The sequence below is a fragment of the Passer montanus genome, unplaced genomic scaffold (assembly GCF_014805655.1).
Source record: "Passer montanus isolate IOZ18808 unplaced genomic scaffold, ASM1480565v1 scaffold59, whole genome shotgun sequence".
NCBI classification, from domain to species: domain Eukaryota; kingdom Metazoa; phylum Chordata; class Aves; order Passeriformes; family Passeridae; genus Passer; species Passer montanus.
Genome location: NW_024370926.1, coordinates 4,344,899 through 4,364,732, shown reverse-complemented (window position 1 = coordinate 4,364,732; position 19,834 = coordinate 4,344,899). Strand labels below are relative to the sequence as shown.

At 39.7% G+C, this 19,834-nt stretch overlaps 1 protein-coding gene across 1 annotated transcript in view; it reads right to left on the bottom strand.

The window, feature by feature from the left end:
• Positions 1-15,229, bottom strand: part of DLEC1 (DLEC1 cilia and flagella associated protein) — a 32,982-nt gene extending 17,753 nt beyond the window's left edge. The window contains exons 1-19 of the mRNA XM_039726506.1: positions 15,058-15,229; positions 14,074-14,214; positions 13,387-13,543; positions 12,752-12,862; positions 11,701-11,852; positions 11,237-11,454; positions 10,915-10,996; positions 10,439-10,526; positions 9,495-9,668; positions 8,598-8,734; positions 7,672-7,764; positions 7,328-7,418; positions 6,272-6,434; positions 4,290-4,482; positions 2,934-2,992; positions 2,277-2,451; positions 929-1,022; positions 575-705; positions 106-264 (exon numbers count right to left, since the gene is read on the bottom strand). Coding sequence (XP_039582440.1) covers positions 106-264; positions 575-705; positions 929-1,022; positions 2,277-2,451; positions 2,934-2,992; positions 4,290-4,482; positions 6,272-6,434; positions 7,328-7,418; positions 7,672-7,764; positions 8,598-8,734; positions 9,495-9,668; positions 10,439-10,526; positions 10,915-10,996; positions 11,237-11,454; positions 11,701-11,852; positions 12,752-12,862; positions 13,387-13,543; positions 14,074-14,214; positions 15,058-15,198 — 2,559 coding nt within the window. The 5' untranslated portion in view covers positions 15,199-15,229. The remainder of the gene's footprint in view (positions 1-105; positions 265-574; positions 706-928; positions 1,023-2,276; positions 2,452-2,933; positions 2,993-4,289; positions 4,483-6,271; positions 6,435-7,327; positions 7,419-7,671; positions 7,765-8,597; positions 8,735-9,494; positions 9,669-10,438; positions 10,527-10,914; positions 10,997-11,236; positions 11,455-11,700; positions 11,853-12,751; positions 12,863-13,386; positions 13,544-14,073; positions 14,215-15,057) is intronic.
• Between the last annotated feature and the right edge of the window lie 4,605 nt (positions 15,230-19,834).

Below are 19,834 nucleotides of genomic sequence, written 5' to 3'. Positions count from 1 at the left end.
TCTAAAAATTAGAACTTCTGATAGCTGGAATGAATAATACAACTCCTAAACAGAAGAAATAAAATAGCTAAGGAGGGACTACAGCCAGCAGTAGCAGTGACTTACCTCTTCATTCCTTTGAGCTAGAAAAACCTGGCTTTCTTGCATCCTCCACTGTGCTGGCACCTGAGAGAGGTTATTAATATCAAAGGTTCTTGACACAATCTCACCCTGCTTAGTCAAACCAAACCGGAGTGATGGAACATCAATACAAAGTAATGGACCCTAGGACAGCAGAAAACAGACATCAGAATGGACACCTCTGCCAAAACTGCCTCATTAAGAAACATGTTATTATCTAGGATTAATATTTCATTGCACAGAGAATATCAGAAAGCAAATGCACTGTGTAATACAGAAAAATTCTGTGTGTCATGGGAATATCAACATTGACTCAATAGTCACTACAGCAAAAATAACTCCTGCTTGTAACCACTTAAGATTTCTCAAGCCATTGAGAAGCAAAAAAAAGCTTTATGTGGACAATGGCCAGGCCACACAGCTCATCCTCCTGCAAGACTGAACTGCTCCTTACCTTAAAAGCAGCCTCAACATGCAGCATAACTGGCTCTGGACACAGCTCAACGTGACAGGGCAGGTTACGGCTGATGATCCCAGGCTTGCTTCTAGAAATTGCCAGTACAAATTCACAGCATTTATTCACATCTAGAAGAGAAAACACCAGGCTCCTATCTCACTTTTTTGTAAGAAACCACCTGCTTCAAGCATGAAGCTACTGGAATGAAATTAAGTCCCCTGCTGGCTCCAGTGGGCTGGAGATCAGGTAATTTTTCAGTTTGCACTATAGTGCTCTGTGACTGTCATAAATTGATATAATCAATTACTGTCTCTTTCATTAATTACTGCTTGCAAGTCACAGAAACTTTACCTATGACACCAGTACGAGGTTCAACTTCAATGATTTCAGAGTCTGTGATTTTCTCCCATGTGTACTTGATCAATGTTTTGCTGTTGTTCCACAGCTGAAACAATTAAAATCAATAAGACAATTAATGCACTTTAAGCTTTCAGAGCAACAAGTCAATTTGTTGAGAGCACTGATACACTGCAAACTAGGTTTTATGAGTCATCATTTATTTAACAGTGTCTCCTTCACATGGGTGAAGGTGTTCCCTCAAACCTGAAGAGAATTCATTAACAATTCATTCCAAAAACATTATCATATTTGAGACATCTAAACTTCCCCCCATTTTTCAAAAATGTAACAGAATTTCTAAACATAAACTGAAAATCCTTTGAATGCAGCTTTTATTATTTTTTTTCCAAAGGCTCTGTTTTGAGGGAGATGCAAGCTCTTGAAATGTTTGGCCTGCTCTTCGAATCTAGTCAAAATATTATTTCTTAACTACAGCAAATAACTTTGTTCTCTGAAGTACAATTATCTCTAAGCACAGTTCAAATTCTTATCTTTTTAAGACTAAAAAAAAAACAATTGGAAACTGCAAAGGATGTTGTTATATCATCAGTAAGTGGCTTAATTACCTCTATCATACTGGGTTACTGGGAAGTATGAAATAGTTGTTGAAAAAAAAAAAAAGTTCTAGGGAGAGAAATCTTAAAACCAAAGGGTGATTAGCAGGATCTCTAAGAAAAAATGGGAAAATCATTAACTGGGAAATGTCTTCCTGCCTGGCTCTTGCTAACAGGCCTGTTTTTAACAAGTGAGTCTAAGATCAAAAGGATCCTGATCTGTGGTGAAGGGGATGCTGTGTGAGGGGACAATTGCAGCAGCATTCTGTCCCAGAATTGCCAAAGAGAAACTACCAGAACCTGCAGCAAAGAATAACATCTAGTAAGCTGCAGCATGTGTGATTTTTGTAATTCTGTGCTTCCTGTAGTTCTTTGCATGAACAGTGCTCAATTATAAACTAATTTAATCATCTATTGACTATTCCTCCCAGCTGGAAAACTTTTACACTACAGGAGTGACAAAGTGATAAGCAATAGGTTAGTGGCCCAGAAAAACATTGAGAGGGGTGAAACTCTGTGGTATCAAACTGGAGAGATGAAAAAGGAACAAAGGCTGCTGCATGGAGTGAAGGGCTGAGCAGGCTGGGTAGGGCATTTCAGTGCAGACCCTTCATGGATTCATGGCCTCCTTTAAAAACATTTCAGGAAAACTAAAATAACAACGACTGTCTGATATCTTCTAACAACACCTATGACATCCAGTGACACAAACCACATGACAACAGTGAAGTGAAAAGCACACAAACCTTAAATGTTTTCTTGACATTTACACCAATGAAATTTTCTCCAGGGATAATAATGGCATATGGTTCCAGAAGAAGATGAAATGGTTCTGTTGAGCCTTTAACTTCTATTTCCAGTGCTATTATACCCTCTACTCTGCATTCTGGGATGTTCTGAAGTATCTTCTTTACTAGAAAACTTTGGTAGGAAATATGGTAGAATCACTAAATATGTTAAACCTGTGTTAAATTGGATTCTGTCTTTTAATTGCCAGATCAAAACTGATAACCATCTCAAGTTTCTCAAGTACAGACTGCCTGTGGGCAATTAGCTTAGCCAATTAAAAACTTCATTATACTTTAAGGCATTCTAGTTGTCCCAATCTGTCCATGAACAAGTATATAAGTCACACACTGCTGTGACAAAGGCAATAGCAGGAAACCCTGGAAAATAAGCAGACAAAATGACAATATCATCTTTTTCCAAGAGAGGAAAACCTAGGGCCAGGCATGGGGGAGGATATCAGGGATGCTCTTTGTACCACAACTACTTGTGCAGATAATATTCTTTATGCTTGTCAATCCATCATCACCAGAAAGAAGAAAAATCCCAGTAATTTAATGTAATAGCACAGATAAATTGTGGTTACATATCTTACTGGGAAATGTTTCTCAGCTTACCTAGGTGATTCTGGGATGTCCCTCACTACCATCTGCACCACACTGTGGTAACTCTTCAGCTGCACAGATGAAGGAGAAAAGGATTTTAGTGTTAAGTAATAATTTATGTTGAACATCAAAAAAAGATGGAAAAGTGGTTTACATGTAAAAGATAAATTATCATCATCAGAATACTAAGCTCTGATAAACAACATTCAAACTCTGATGTTACTAAAAGAAAACATGTTTGACTGCAAAACATTAAGCGAGATTCTGATCTCATGGTGTATGTTTCCAGGAAAAATACTCATTTTTGACATGCCTGTTATTATTTCCCCTGTATATTGCATACTACACACAAGCATCTGCACAGGCTCCCCAAATTAAGCTCAGTACTGCTGTACTAATTGAGAAGTTTCTTCTACTGCTCCAGAGTATTCAACAATCTGATCTTGAGTAAGAAACATGACTTTTCCATCATAGGAAGAGAATGCCTTCTGTATTCTAATGGAGGAGGGGGGAAAGAAACACAGAAACAGGCCTTAAATTTGAAGGGCTATGCAAAAGCTTAATTTGTTTGTAGACAGATACTAATTTTGATGTATATTTTAATTCAATATATATTCTATGAACTAATTATTTTTAAAAAGCCAAGTAGTTTCTCTTCCACACAAATTTGAGGTATTTCTTATGTCTGACAATCAACACTGCATGGGACATTCCCACTCTTGGGCTTTCTTTGGATCAGGTTTCTCTAAATACAGTGAGCTCATGCTCCTTATTTACAGGGACAGGGGAGCAGAATCTGAGAGAACAGCATTCTCTGGGACAACTGCATTCCAACATCCTTGCACCCCTCTTACCCACAGCTGCACACAGCTTTTCTCTGCCAAAGGCTCCTACTATCCCCTTAATTCACCACTCAGCTGTTCACAGGACCCATTTCAGGCCAAAAAAACCACAGCTGGAAACAGTTTAAATCATCAGTGTTTGTTAACTAATTTATTTAGACTGGAGTAGGCACAAGGCACATCCCCAAGAAGAGGGGGAAGGGTCAGGAGCTGGTGGAGGAGCTGACAGAGGGGTGAGGGTGGTAACTTCACCAGCCAGCACAGCTGCAGTGTGAGGATGTGTCCACAATTTCAGTGTAAAATTAACTGTGTCCAGTCAGTCCCCAGAATTACATGAGATCAGAAACTGTCTCACATTTTGCAGTCAAAACATGTTTTCTTTCAGTAACTTTCTACATTTTGAACACTGTTTATCAGAGCACAGTACCAGCTAATTAATTGAGAAAAGTTGCACAGCAAGGATTTTATGACTTGAATAAAAATACACAGCTGGAGTTTGTAGATAGGAAGGAATCATAAGCCATACCTCCTGTGGAGCATAAGTGAGAATAAACTCATGATCTCTACAGGGACTCAAAACTCCCTGCTGAGGATTTAGGGAGAAGGCTGACTCTGGGTCTTGATTCTTTTTGACCTCTGTAAAGTTTACAGTTTGTTCTGGTATTAATGGTTTCAGATTAGGCTTCATTATCTGCCAGAAGAAGGGAACTTTTAGACGGCTGCAAAGAAGTCAATAAACAACAGAAAACTATGATTAAAAAATCAGACATTTTTTAGTAATATATATATTAAGAAAATGTTCAGATGCTTTTTCCAGGTAGGAAATTCCTCTCTTTACACATTACAGGGGCTTGACTTCCCAGTTTTTGTGAGTCACAAAGCTGCTGAGGCATCATAGAGTCAGAGTATATAAATCATACAAAGAACATGCTAATATGTGAAAGTAAATTCTATAAATGTGTAAGATATCTTAACACTTTCTTGCCTTATTTGAACTTGTCATGCAATCCAGGCTTTAGAAACTCTACAATTCTTTTTTTCAAAGATCTGGGATGAGCAGGACCATTCCTGCTGACACCAGTACATTTGCCTTGGATCACTGCTGATGACCTACATCACATTCTGAATTTAATCCAAATGCAAGATGTGGTCTTTAACATGTCAGCAAACACAATGGCTCCATCTAAAATTATAGCCATGGCTCTGCCCCCACCCTCTGCAATCCAGAAAAGGTTGCTTAACTAGGTTGTTTCAGCAGAAGTGTATTCCATGGAATGTCTTCATGGATTTGAGAATCTTGCTCATGCTGATCTCAAAATTCTGCCTTAGTAAGGGGGAGAAAGGACACTGGAATTTGAAAGCATCGCTGATAAAACTGGATATTTACAATTTCTTGTATCACTTTCTGTAGCAGAAGGAACATTTCTTCTTCCTGCTTCTATGGGGTTTACTCTCAGCCTGGCCAGCTTTGTTTTATACAAATGCTGACACCAGATGTGCAGGGAGTGCTGTGGTGATTATAGCACAGAGAAAATGTGGAAATTGGCACAGTCACATTCTTTGTCAGTTTACAATATCCAGTTCACCAATCACACTTTCTTTACTCAAACATCAGCCTGTTCTGGCATTATGCATGTGTGATTTCCAGGCCACAAAATAAACTGCCAGATATTCACTGCTTGCAAACAGCAATTTAGATTAATGGTCCTAAACCCAGCACTGACCTGCTCACTGCTTTGATGGTTTACAGCCTCTAGCTGCTGCAATCATGCACAAGTGTATTTCTGTTTAAATCTGATTAATTCTGAGCAAAATCAGGATGCCACTATATTCAGTATGGTGTAATTGTCCATAAGGACACATTAGTTGACTTCAAATTGAATTTATATTTAAATCTGTACGGACTCAATAGCAGGAAACATGAGAGTTTTAATGTGAGTTAATTACAGTGGGCTCCCATTTTGATCCAGTGGAGTCCAGGATGTATTATGACTTTTCTATGAGAGATGTTACAGTCAGAATTGTACGCTTGGAAGCATCTATTCCCTGTACTATGAAAAGAAAAGAGTGCTTATCTCAGTTGCACAAATATATATAGTAGACATTTAAAGTTAGATAAATCTCACCTGGATTATCCTGTAAGTATTTCCTGCAACCATGTATATTTATGAATTTTTTGTAGATTTACCTCTATTAAAGCAAATATATTGACCTTGGCTAATGGTTGCCATAACACTTGAACAATTTACAACATTCCTTGAACTTTAATTACCAAATAAGGAGCAAAAAGAAGCAAAGATCCTACAAAAAGTTTATCAAGGGCACAAAGGTTTCTCCAGCTTGAGAGAGCAGAGTATGACAAATGAGATCCCTTGCAGTGTGGCCACATTGCAGAGCCTTACTCTGATAGCAGCTACCTTAAAGGTTTCTCCAGCTTGAGAGAATACAGTGTGACAAATGAGCAGTGTGGCCACATTGCAGAGCCTTACTCTGACAGCAGCTACCTACGTGGAGTTCTTTATAATCAGGGTCTTCTTCTTAGAGCTCTGTGGGTTTTGGGGCTCAAACCGTATGAGGTGCTGTGCTGTTGCATCAGTGACTTCACCCAGCTGAGCTTTGCTTTCTCCACCTGTGACAAACAAAAGCTCCAGAGCCATCACCTCTCCAAGCCCTGGAAGAAATAATTAGGTATTGCTGTTTACCATCTGACTATTAACATAGTTCACATCATCAATAGCAAATGTCATCCATGTTCATTATTGATTATATCTGGTGTTTCCTGAAGTTTCAGAACACCAGTGTGTTAATTGTACAATCCTGATGTTGTGTTTATCAACATGTATTAACAGAGACCTGCTGTTCATGAATTTTATAGACAGGGATTTCAGGGCCACAGCCTCAGCTCACTTACATCAGCATGGTTTCACTGCACTGAGCAGAGTGTTTGCAGTAGTTGACAATGTGGCTCCCAGATGTTTTGAGCAGTACATTAAAATTAAAATAAGCAGCAAATGAAGTATTAAAAAAAATCCAAAGTAAATACATGTGATACAATGATTCAATAGATGACAAACCAAGCCTCATGTTGTAGCACTCACAGTTATATTACAGTACAAGAACCAACATTTACAAGAATTTGAATGGGTTTCATTAGTTAATCCAAACAGTGCCTACCTCTCCTGAACACTCTCATCTGAAATGTGGCCCAAATGTGGTTCATTTCTGCCCTGTTACACTTCATGTTTCATAGCTTGTCAAGTTATCTTATTAATTTGAAAAGAGATGAGTTGCACCTGGACACTGGTTTTCTTTTCTGTGACTTGGTGACATTTTACATTTGTATTTTTGCTTACTGAAGGTTAAAAGCTCAATGTTTTCTGAATCCAGTGTATCCATGCACTGGGAAGGAGCAGTAATAACAACACAAAAAAAAAAAAAAAAAAAGCCAGGAGGGGACACAGTATTTGCTCAATCCAATGACATAGAATGTTACTAATCACTTCATGCCATCAATCACCATGCACATTATCTGAATATCTATGGAATTAGGTGCTAGAAACAAACCTGTGACTGTAACATAATTGACAGGATAATTGTCACACAAAATGGTGAATGTTTGCTGTGAGGCTTCTGGCAAAGAAGGGAAAAACACTACCTGAAAGAGAGAAGGGAAATAACAAGGTCTGTAACTGTTTTTTTCTCTCCTAAGCAATACACTTCAATTTGCAAATATTCCCTGAAGAACAGTTTTAGTAATTAGTAATTAAAAGTAACACTTGGAAGAAACAGAGTAATTTTTTGCTCACATAAACCCAAACTTGCAAGGTCCAGCCAGGTCTTCTAAAATGATCTTGGTTGTTAATTTATTTGGTGAAGTAAAAAATCTTTCTACAGCAGTTGGCACTTACCTCTACTGCTGCTTTCTGCCCTGGAGCTAGCTCCAAAACAGCAGGCTGGATCCCAAAAGGATCCTGTATCACAAAATCAGCAGTGGCAGCCACCTAAGGCATTAAAACAAACAAACAAACAAGTTAATAAATTAAATTGATCAGATCGCTGCGTTTAAAACACAGATTTACCTGAAACAGGCAGCATTCTACAACATCAGTGTTTTACCTCTTACCACACATTTTTTCACACACCTCCAAAGAGTGGGGCTCATAAATATGGCTTAATTAAAAAAAAAAAAGCTCCCTGCTTTATAATGACCTTGGTGAAAGCAGAAGGGAAAGGACAGTCTCTGAAGACAAATAAATGACAGTGTCAGAAGCCCTAATATTCATGCTCACAGCAGAACTGCTCTGCCTGAGAGAGGGGCTCTGTCTGCTTCTCCATGCTTAAAACTCACTTTGAGTTGGAACTTTAAAGTTTCTGGAGGGACAACCTGGCCCATCTGCTCTTTCTCCAGCACCAAAAATGCCAGTCTACCTGTCCCATTTTATCTCCTTGGTTTGTGATGGGGAGCTACAGACAGAGCAGGACTGCACTGGATTGCTGTGTCTACAGGTGCAGCAGGGTCAGTAAGGGATGTTTTGTTGAGGAGGAAGAGGAAATTACCTCAAGCAATTCTAGAACTGATAAGATTTACATTTAATTCAAGGGCAAGGTTAAAGTTTGAGCCAGTTTTCCTTTCCCTCATCTATGCCTCAGTTTACCTCCCCCCTGAGCAAGACAAGCTCTTCCACAGGAAAACCAGAGCACAAGAAGGAGGTACAGCCATCCAGGGAGACTGGGCTTCAGGATAAGGTGAATTCCTGAAGGAATGCCACAAAAGGCCTTCACACCAGGGCACCCACACCATGCTGGGTCCTGTATTTCCCTTCTGATCACTCACCCCAGAATCAGGAGCTGGCCAGGCTTTCCCTGGCATTATAGAGAACTTCCCAGTCTTATCTCCCTCATTTCTGCACAAAATTTCTTTTGTTTTTATTCCTCCAACAAGGCAGGAACCAAAGTCTATAATGGCAGGCACTGCAAGGAGTAACACAGAAAATCAGGCTCCAGAGAGAGCAAAGGGTGCTGATTAAACAACTCTTTACAGACATTACAGCATGAGGCCACACCAGGTTTTGCAATCTTAAACCTCCTCAAATTCTTTCCATTTCAAAGTTGGACAGTGTGAGATGTATATTTTTACACTGATCTTATATTTTAATGATGTAATATGATCTTTACTCCTTAAAAAAAAGGAGGATAAAAAGTAAGATGATTTTTTTTAGAAAAGCTCAGTATAACAGGTAAGGTGAATTTACAAAAAATCAAAGCAAATTTTTGCAAAAGTAACCCTGTTTATTATTGTAGAACTTAGATATCTGAGAGGTACAGGTATACCATATCCACATAAAATTAATTTCATGAACATTAATTAATAGCATCAAATAGTTATAACTAAATCATAACTTCATAATATTTATAATTAGTAATTACAATTGGGAGTTCAGGAATCAACAAAACACAAACCTAGAAATGTGTCCCTACTCACTTCTCTAATATAGTGAGCAAGAAGAGCCGAAGATGGCAAGAACAAATAATTGAGGAAAAATCCAACAGGATTACATTTCAATAATTAATAAATCTGGATAAGTGAAAATGAGCTAGATATCAAAATGTAGAAATTGCACTGCCAATTTTTTCCACATTTGTTTTGTGACACAAAATTGAAGACAGTCAAATAAAAAAAAACCCAAGTCTGCTTAACTTTAGAGAAACTTAGTATTTGGACACTACTGACATTTTAATACTGGAAGTGATACTTTAGCTTGGATTGGGATGACAAAAAATTCTGATACTTGACTCTCCACTAATATATGATCTTCATAGTGTCCCAGATCTTTAGGAATAAACTGGACTGTATACTGGCGTGCCATCCCAGGAGCAATCATTTTTCCCTTTCCTGGATATTTTCCTTGGGGAGAAAAATAAAAAAAAAGGCAGAAAATTAAAAAAAAAATAAAATTAAACCTCCCAAAATTGGCTGCAGTATTTATGATCACATCTTCCTCTGGAAAGATGCCTGTAAATTCCCCCCAATTATTGCCTAATTCAAGCTGATAAAAAGGGATGAGCACAAGAGACCTGGCAGTGCAATCTGAAAATGTGCACATGTTCCAGTGAGCTCAAAGATTGCTTTGTCTGAAATATACTCCTCATAAACACAGAAAATAGTGAAGAGAAACTTAAGAGACATTACCCAGTTTTGCTTTACCACAAGACTTCCATGGAGGCATCCAAATATTCCTGCAATTCCTGGGGTATCACAATCTCCCTAGACAATCTATCCCAGTGCCTGGCTATCCTACTGTAGGAAAGAATTTTCTTAACTTTCCTCTAACCTATCCCTCTTTATTGCAGTGTGTTATTTCTTGCCCTCTCCTTGTAATTTTTTTCAGTGGAAACTCCATCTGCTCCTAGATACATTTTGGGTAAGATTCAATCTAGGTATTCCACTGACACATTTCAATCTAACATCAAACACTTTAATTTAGCCTTCTTGAATTCCTCATTAGACCATCTCAATCTGCTTCTGAGTTGCATGTGAATGGCCCTAAGTCAGCTGTCAGTTTCTAAAGAACTGAGCACTATGGAAAACAGAATATCTCTGGAAAATCTTTGTTAGAGCAGCTAAATTAGATTTTGTACGTGCTAACATTTTAAAGGCAGAAAAAGAACACTCACCTGGACAAATGGAAAATACTGAAGTAGAGGGAGGGATAAGTCTTACACGTTGACCTGTTGAAGTGATGTTCCGTAGCTCTACAGTTTTCTTCATTAAAAAAAAAAAAAAGCAAGCTACATTGTAATTACCATCACTCATTAAAATATTTGCAATTCCCTGGTACTACTGCTAGGACTAACTACTTCATCATCACAACCAGCCCCAAAATCCCAGTTTATTCAACAGAGGCTGAATCAGTACCAAAACAAAGCAGAGACTGAGAGGAGCCCATTTTGTCTTCACTGGTTTGTGTGTCAGTGGCAGGTGTGATGGAGTATCTTCAAGGAAGTTAGAGGGTCATAAATTCAATATACAGAAGAAACTCAGATTTTTATTAAAATTCAGAAAGGCTAAACATTGGGTGAAATATGTAGATCATGATAGGATATAATTCTTCAGGGAGGCAGAATTAACTCTCTACAAAGAACTTTCTCACCTGATAAACCTGCCCGACTTTATCATACAAAAACTGGACAGAAGGTGGACTGGCAAGAAACACAGGAACACATGAGATATCACTGAAACATTAAAAAAAAAGAGAGAGATTATCTTACTTCCTGTTTATATAAATACTGATAAAGTGAGAAATTGAAAAATGTCTCCTTTAGCAAAACTAAAATATCATACAGACATACTTTGTTATTAAGGGACTATATAAGGAATTTAGCTCAAAATATCTCTGGGTAAATCCACAGCAATTCTATAGAAGAGCTCTGTGCATTCCAGCCCAGAATCCAGAAACTGTACACACTGCATACCCTTTGGTATCTTCTGCTTTTCTTCTGGCTATGATTTCTTCCACTTTTTGTTGAGAAATTACAAGAGATTTGCCTCCATCCAGAATATTTAGTGGGAAAAAGCGTGGATTCTTCAAGTAATTCTGTCTTTTCTCAAGTCTGGAGAAGTACTCATTTAATTCCTCTGCTATCCATGACTTACTCTCTTTCCTGGCTTGTTTCTGTGAGTCTTTAGTTTTCTTTGAAAAACAAGAGTGCACAGTGCAACATGAAACACAGAGATTTTGAGGATGAGGGAAAAGGGAGCTGCAAAATGATCATAAAAGCTACACAGCAATGATCATTGATATAGAAATAAAGTATTTCTCCTTTTTTAACAGAATAAATATAAGTACTGGTGTCAAATCAACAATGGGTTGATTTGTTGCAGAAACAGCAACAGGCCTTACAGATCAGGCAGACTAAAAGTAACTTGTAAAATGTACCTTACTGATGGTTTTAGCCTCAAGGCTGGAGTCTTGGACAGAGGACAGAGCTGAAGACACACTTGTGGCACTGTCAGTTAAGTAGACACTCTCATCCAGTGAAAAAGCACGTTGTTTACGTGCCCCTTTCAGGTATCCAGGTTCTGATTCTCCTGCAATTCAAAGAAAAACAAAACTTCTGTAAGAGGAGAACATGAACAACAAATATTTAGTCTAAGCATAGGTGTATGGGTTTATTTTAACGCTTGCTGCTGGCAAAAATCCTCAAGAACTTAATGTATCTTTAGGATTTATTTTCTACAAACGAAGCTTATAAGCTTTAATAAGGAAGATTTTAGAAGCACGAATTAAACAGGCTGTATACACTTATATTACTCCCAGAAAGATATGTTAACCTTATAAGGAAAGTGAGATTTTTTTACTTTGCTTGGAAATAACCAAAACACACATCTTGAAATCTGTGACTAAGTTGATTACTCTGAAATGTTTGTTTTGGCTTGACTGAAAAACTTCCTTTCAATGATCCTAAAACCTTTCATCTTGGCTCACACATAAATAAAAGAAGTAGTCTTGACATTGCCCAAAATGTTTTCCTTACTGATCTTCATGTGCAAATAAAACTAATACCTTTCCAGAACTGGAAAACTTTAAACCCTAAATAAAGAATACAATTTTATTTCACTGACAATCGTTTTTACTTTAATATAACTACTTCCCTTCTCTAGATACAAGATGTAGTTGCAGCTTTTGTGTAATGAAATTGAATGGAGACAGAACACTAATGCAGTGTTTGTGTGAGATGGGAAGAACTGGAAACAAATGTGCAATAATGATCAAATATCATATTTAAGAACATCTAAATTCAGTAGTTTTGAATTTATCAATTATACTTTGAAAATGTGTTCTTAGTGGAATCTTATGCTTAAAATACTTGAGTCCCTTCTGCTTTGGCAGAAAACTATAAAAATATGCTCAGATCTGCTACAACCTCCAATGCTTCAAATATAGAGCGTTCTAAAAAGTCTAAATTACTTTCTGCTTCAAAAGTTACCTTTTGGTGCTTTAGCAAGAGGTAATTTCTCAGCAATGTAATCCTCAGGACAGATTAAATTATTTTTTCTGAGAAGTTTATTATCCACAATCCACCGAAAAGAGGATGCCACTGCAACAGTAAAGCCAACATAGAAAAAAAGCAAACTATTAGCTCCTTAAAACACACTGTCTTGATCAATCCAAAGCAATGTTGCTTTTACATCTCATCCCTGTCAGGCAATATTATTTTTATAGAAAATAATATTATATCGAGTATTATATATATTTTAGAGGAAATAATATTATAGAAAAAAAAATCAGGTATTTTAATCCCAAGACTTGGACATGCATCTCCACAATTCTAAATTCAGTTCAAACCCAGCTAAGCACCCATTGGAGAAATACTTAATCTGTTTGTTGCTGCTACATATCAAGGTATGTATGCTTGTAATATTTAGGTGGTAACCCCTCAATCCAAATGTAACACCTTGAACATGACCTGGTTGTTTAGTTTCTCAGTGTTAAACAGATGTTACTCTACTTGAACCTCTGCACAAAATCTTTCAAAGTTGTTCTGTTGATGTAAAGCCAACCCCAAACTGGTGTCCAGGTACCATTAGCATGTACTGGGGAGCAATGTTCCAGAATCCTCACCTGGAGGCAGCCCCAGTTTATGGAAATATTTCCCTGCACAAATCTTCATCTGCTTTAGAACCCTCTCCTCTTCATCTTTTGCTCGGGCCTGGGCCTGAATGATCTCCTCTTCTGCTTTGTCAGCTTCTGTCAGTCGGCTCTTACACTCAGCCAGAAGCTGCCACAGGCATGGGTGAACAAAGAGAAATTTGAGCTGTTACAGGCAGATGTTTTCTTTTTGTCTTTGAGGGGTAAACATAGACATATTAGTAAAACAGCACCACTTTACAAGCATCAGCTGGCCTGCTAAAACACTGTCATTCACAAAACAGAAAAAAACACCTGTGGCTCAAATCATCCAGCACCAGCCTCTACTTTTATCCACTGACAACAGCTATTGGAGTGATGACAAGAAACCTGGGCCACTGATCAGCAGGTACAGGGAAAAGTTTTCAGCCAGTACAATAGGCATTTAAAAAGCTACTGCTTTTACTGGTTGTAGTCTGTCTGAAAAGCCAACTAGAGATAACATTATCATGAAGGATCATGTGACTATTAACTTACTTGAAAGGTTCTGTGGGAAACTGTGCTCAAGTAAATTTCCATTAAAATGTCAATTGTAGAATCAACACCTGCCTTTAAATTTTATTTTACAGATCTAAGTAGTGACAAAAGAACTCCAAACTCTGACTTGGTTTGGACTTTTACCTTCTCTAGCTCATCTGTGTAACTGTCTTGATAAACACTGTCTCCTCCTTGGGACTCAATCCAGTCTGTTGCCATGTCCACCTCAAAAACATCTCCAGTGTACAGGTCCTTAAAGGCTCTAGCCAGCACATGGGAGATATCCTGGGGAAAGAAAATGAGGATGTTTAGAGCTTAAAGCAAGAGACAGGATGAAAAAGGTACCTGGAAAGGGGATGTGTGTGCACATGGACACTGCGATGTAGATGTGGATGTCTGTGTGTGTGTGTGACTGTGTATCTGTGCTGGCTGGACATGTAGATGATGATGATGGACACAGTTCTCCGTGTGGAAGTGTGTGTGATGGTTTGTGCAGGGATGGGGCTGTGTGAGTGGGGAGAGTGTGTGGGAGGAAGATATGAACGTTGTACAGGTTATATATGTGTGTGTCAGTCCTTGAGCAGGGCGTGTATTTGTGTCCTAGGGTGTGTGAGGCTTTTTGTGTTTGTGTGTGTAAGGCTGTTTGTATGGGGGTTTGTGTGTGTGAGGTTGTTTGTATGGGGATTTATGTGTGCCAGGCTCTGTATGGGAGGCTGTTTATATGGGGATTTGTGTGTGTGTGTGTGTGTGTGGCTGTTTGTATGTAGGGATCTGTATGTGCAGGGGTGTGAGAGACTGCAGCAGGGTCTGTGTGAGGCTGTGGGTGTGTGTTTGTCAGGCTGTTCATGGCAGGGTCTGTGTGTGAAGCTGATTGCAGGGTGCTGTGTGTGTGATGCTGTTTACACGTGGCTCTGTGTGTGCAGGGATGATATGTGTGTGTGTGAGGCTGTTTGCAGTGAGGATCTCCGTGTGTGAAGCTGACTGCAGGGTGGTCTCTGGGAGCAGAGTTTCTGTGAATGTGTGTGTCCCAAGGGGACAGGTCTCTGTGTGTGGCTGTTTTCAGGGTCTGTGTACAGGGCTGTGGGGCTACGCTATTTCTGCCCGCGCTGCCCAGCCCCGCTGCTTTACCTGGGGGTCGCCGCTGCGGCTCCCCTCAGCCGTGCCCAGCCCGGCGCCGGAATCCTGCGTGTTGGAGTTGCGGCTCCCCTCAGCCATGCCCAGCCCGGCGCTGTGATCCGCTGTGCCGATATTCGGGCTCTCCTCAGCCATGGCCGGCCCGGCCCCTCCTCATGCTCCCGGCCCCGCCGTTGCCGAGTGACCGTGCGGGCAGGGCACGGCCTGGCGGGGCAATGGCGGTGCCTCCCTCCCTCTCCCCGGCGCCATCGCCCCTCACAGCTCCGCCGGCGCTCGGGGGGCTGAGGGAGGCACCCCGAGGCTCTGAAAGGCTCGTAGTCCCTCTCTTCCCTGCTATGTAGTTGCGATCTCTTAAGGATCAGTAGCCTCGTGACTTAATAAGAAATAAAAGATTGACTTGGAACCTGCGAAGGGGATTTGGACATCGCGGGGATTGCTCGACCCTGCCCCTCTGTGCAGGTCGCGGGTGGGAGCTGAGGGAAGAGGCTGAATCCTCTCCTGATGGCCCACACGTGGGACGAGGAGCTTGGGCTCATCCCTGCCCCTGGAACCGGCCTGGGAAATGGGAATATTCATCAGTCTGGGAGATGGGAATATTCATCAGCAGCCCCAACCCCTCACAGCCCCGCTCTGCCTGCGGCGCCCTGGCTGTATACACTGGTTGCTAACAACAGGCTCAGCTGAATCCGGTGATATTTTCCATAGAAACCATCCCGGTGTAGATTTTCTCCATGTCCTGCTGCCTTTTTATTCTTTCTTTCTTTTTTCCTCCCCCTCCTCCACTCTTTCTGCTCAGAGTGAAGGAATCTGACCGTGGTCCCCAGACTTCTCCATCACTAACAGAGTAATTTGGCTCTATTTGTCGAGTTGGGCAATGTTACACTCTGAATGGAAAATAACTATGGCAAAAATAATTGGAATTTACCAACAGGTGTTTTTCCACCAGCAGATAAGCCAAAGGCTGTGGGTGTAAACCCCACGGCAACCACGGGGGTGGTTGAAATTCAACTTGGTTTTTTTTTTTTTTTAGGTATATGGCACATGGGCTTGAGACTACAGGGTGTCACAAGCTTCAGGTCCTCAGCTCACCAAAGTCTGTGTTTGGAATAAAACACCAAATTAAAGCCAGAGTCACTGCTGTGGTTTTAATTTCCCCATGCAAAAGGGAAGCTTGCCCAAAGAAAGCTCAGCAAAACTGCAATATCCTGTTCCAAAGATTAAGGCACAGAAATCACAGATGTCTGACAAGGATAGGACCATGTACCTGTGCTTTCTAATAGAAAAGGGTCACAGCTTTCATAGAATCACAGAATCACTAAGGGTGAAAAAGTTCTCTAAGATCATCAAGTTCTACCATTACCCCACCACTGCTGAGAACACCACTAAAGCCTGTCACCAAGTGCCACATCCACACACTTTTTGAAAGCTTCCAAGGGGTGGTGACTCCCCCACTGGCTTGAGCAGCCTGTTCCAATGCTTGATAAACCCTTTGGCAGAGATATTTTCCCTAATATTCAACCCAAACCTTCCCTGGTGCAACTCAAGACCGTTTCCTCTGCCCTTATTCCTGGGAGCAGAGCCTGACCCCCCTGGCTGTCCCCTTCTGTCAGGAGCTGTGCAGAGCCACAAGGTCCCCCCAGAACCTCCTTTTCTCCAGGCTGAGCCCCTTTCCAGCACCCTCAGCTGCTCCTTGTTCCAGCTTGTGTTCTCAAACGATTTTGTTTCTGTGCAGGCTTGTAGGTTCTCGCCTTTAAAATTCACTGCGTGCACATTTTAACACGTTTCCATATTAGAAGTCCAACTTTTCTCATCATGTGCTATTACAGTTGATTTTAACATCTGTTTGCTAACTGGAACGTTAGTAAAATCCAGCATTTTAAAGAAGAATTCTTTCCCAGCCTTTAAAATGGTGACAGTAAAGCAGATGTTTTTGTTTAAAACAGTATATAGAAGCACATGAAAACTGACTGTGGAAAAAACTTTCTGTACTTTCATCTTTACTGTCTTTCAGTAACTTGCCAAGCACATCATCTCAGCTTAGAAGCTGGATTTTGTTTTTCAAACTACAGTCCATAAAATCTGGAAGTGAAGGTGAGATCCATCTGCCCAGCAGCCAACTGCAGGATCAGGAGGAGGGGTGTAAACCACTGTTCCAGAGCAGCACACAATTGTTTCCCATATGACAATGGGATATTTTTCCTTAGATTTCCATTTTTATGCCATCATCATTTACTCAGATAAACTTAAAAAATAAATGCCACAGTTCCTATTGTAAAACTGTTTAATTCACATATATATATGTCACACACATACATTTTCATAAAAATATGATGAACATTAAGAAAAATTTGTGTCTATATCATCCTCTTTATCATTGTTACAAGATATTTAAGTTCCAAAGGCTGAAGAGAGGCTTGTGTGTGTAAGGAATGAAAAAAAAAAAACACAACAAAAAAACACCAACCAAAACCCAAACAGCAACTTTATCCTACATTTATAGGTATAAATATGCAGGTATAAATATTTATATGTGTAGATGTACACACCTTCTCTAACTGCCATATGTGACTTCTACCAGGTGTTTTACCTTGGATTTCCCCTCTGTACCATGTAAGGCTGAATTTTATGGTGGGTTTTAGGTTTGGATTGCGTGTGTGGATCTGAACAGACTCCCAAGGGCCCCACCTTGATGCTTGTTGCAGTGTGGAGCACAGGGGGATTTTTCTTGGAGGAAACTAATCTGAAACTGAACTCTCCAGGATCACCTGATCTGCTCCATCAGCTAATGGACTCTCAGTCTACAGGACCAGGAACAAGCTAATTTGAAATAAAATATACCCAAATGCCTGTCACAGACCTTAGAGGAATCATAAATTCTGCTAAAATACAGATTATTCCGCTTTTTAAAGCAGTCTCCATGTCGTTTCAGGATCATATTGCTTTTCTGTATTTATTTTCACACTCCCCAGGTGGTCCCCACACATTCTTTGTTATTCCATGGGCACTGTTCAAAGTTCCTCTGTTGTCCAAACCCCTTCTTTCTTCTGGTAGCCACATGATCAGAAAAAGTCCTTCCTGTTGTAATCTAACAAAATCAGAGTCCTGGAGGTGATTTGTTCAGGCATGTAGGTACCAAATGACACTATGATAGGACAAGCCCAGCTCCTTTTTTCTCCTTGTTCTAAGACTGAAAACAACATTTTTGCATGTAAAATAGCTGGATGTGATTTAAATACAAACAGGGAGTTCAGTTACTGAGCAAGAGGTTATGTGTATATAACAGAATTGCAGAGTGGAACTGTATCTTACATTTTTTACAAAAATATCAAGCTCTATACCAGTTTTATTTACCTTACTCCTCTGTTAACAAAAATATAGATAGGTGTGATGTCGTGGGTCTGTAAGTCAGCCAGTACATTTCTTATTATTTCTATATTTATACCCAATGGACTACTGTGTCTGACTAGCTAAAATCTTAAATTATTGTGAACATGTATTCCTTAAATGTGCAAACACTGGACTAATAATAGCATCCTTTTAATGCTTGGGGAAAAGTTCCTACATTTATCTGCCTAGTGATCCCAAACTCTTCACTAATGTCAGTGGACTTCTGTAGGGAGGGAGCACTCATTATACTGATTCCACTCACTTGATGTATGAAAGGTTTCTTTGAAATTATGAAATTTAGGACACTCTTAAAAATAAAAATCAAAGGTTTTTCCCCCATACAACAGTATGGATTAATTTAGAAATATGTACCTATCTCAAATGTAAACATAATTCATATATATATATATGTATATATACAAATTAGCCTTTCCTTGTATATTGATTTTTTAAAAACCCACAGATTCTTTAGGTTCAAAACGCATCAAGACTCCACATTTTTTGAAATATTTTTAGCATTTTCTGACAACAAGACCAGTCCTGCAGGCTTCAGGTGGCATTCTTTAGGTGTGGAAGATCAAGGGAACTGACACTGCAGTGCTGCCTTTTGCTCCGGAGGCATTGCCCTGATTTGCATGCTTGCATCTGGTCAGTAGAAAATTATTTTTAATTAATTATAATTTTTTTGCTAAGGTGTTTTTTCTGGGGGGGATTTCACGAAGTAATTCCCAAAAGTGCAGTGATGAATGATTCACTTTGACATTGCTGCCCTCCAGTGGTCCTGTTAAGGTTTCCATGTTTTCAGGAAAGCCTTTCAAAACAAACATTGCATTAAATCTTTGTTTTGTTCAGGCAGCTGAGCAGGCATTAATATTTCCATCTATGCAATCTGGCATATTCTATTACCAGTGTTTTGGGTGAAATGCTTTTCGCTGGCAAAACTATGCATTAACTTGTAATTACTGCAGATGCAGCCAAACAGGTATCACTGGAATGCAGTTCTCCTTTGCCTGTTACCCTGGAAGTCACTCCTTCCTTCTTCTTAAGAAGAGCTAAAGCCAACATCCACAGAATGACTTCAACACCCATGTAAAATTTGCAGATAAGGAAAATGGAGAAATAACCTTTCACTTTCAGGTGGAAAGTGCCAAAGAGCTCTGTTTCTAAAAGCTGGTTTCTCCCAATGCACTGCTTTCCTGTTCTGACAAAGTTGTTTTTTTTTTTCTTCAAATGTCTTGGTTTGGAGACAGTCTGTGTCTTACAGATGTGACCTTGCTGGATGTGCTGTGGTAATTTCCAGTTTTCCTGGATATTTTTCATTATTTTGTCACCATTTCCTGACATGAGCCAATCATGTCACTTGCTTCCAGTTTACATTTCCTGA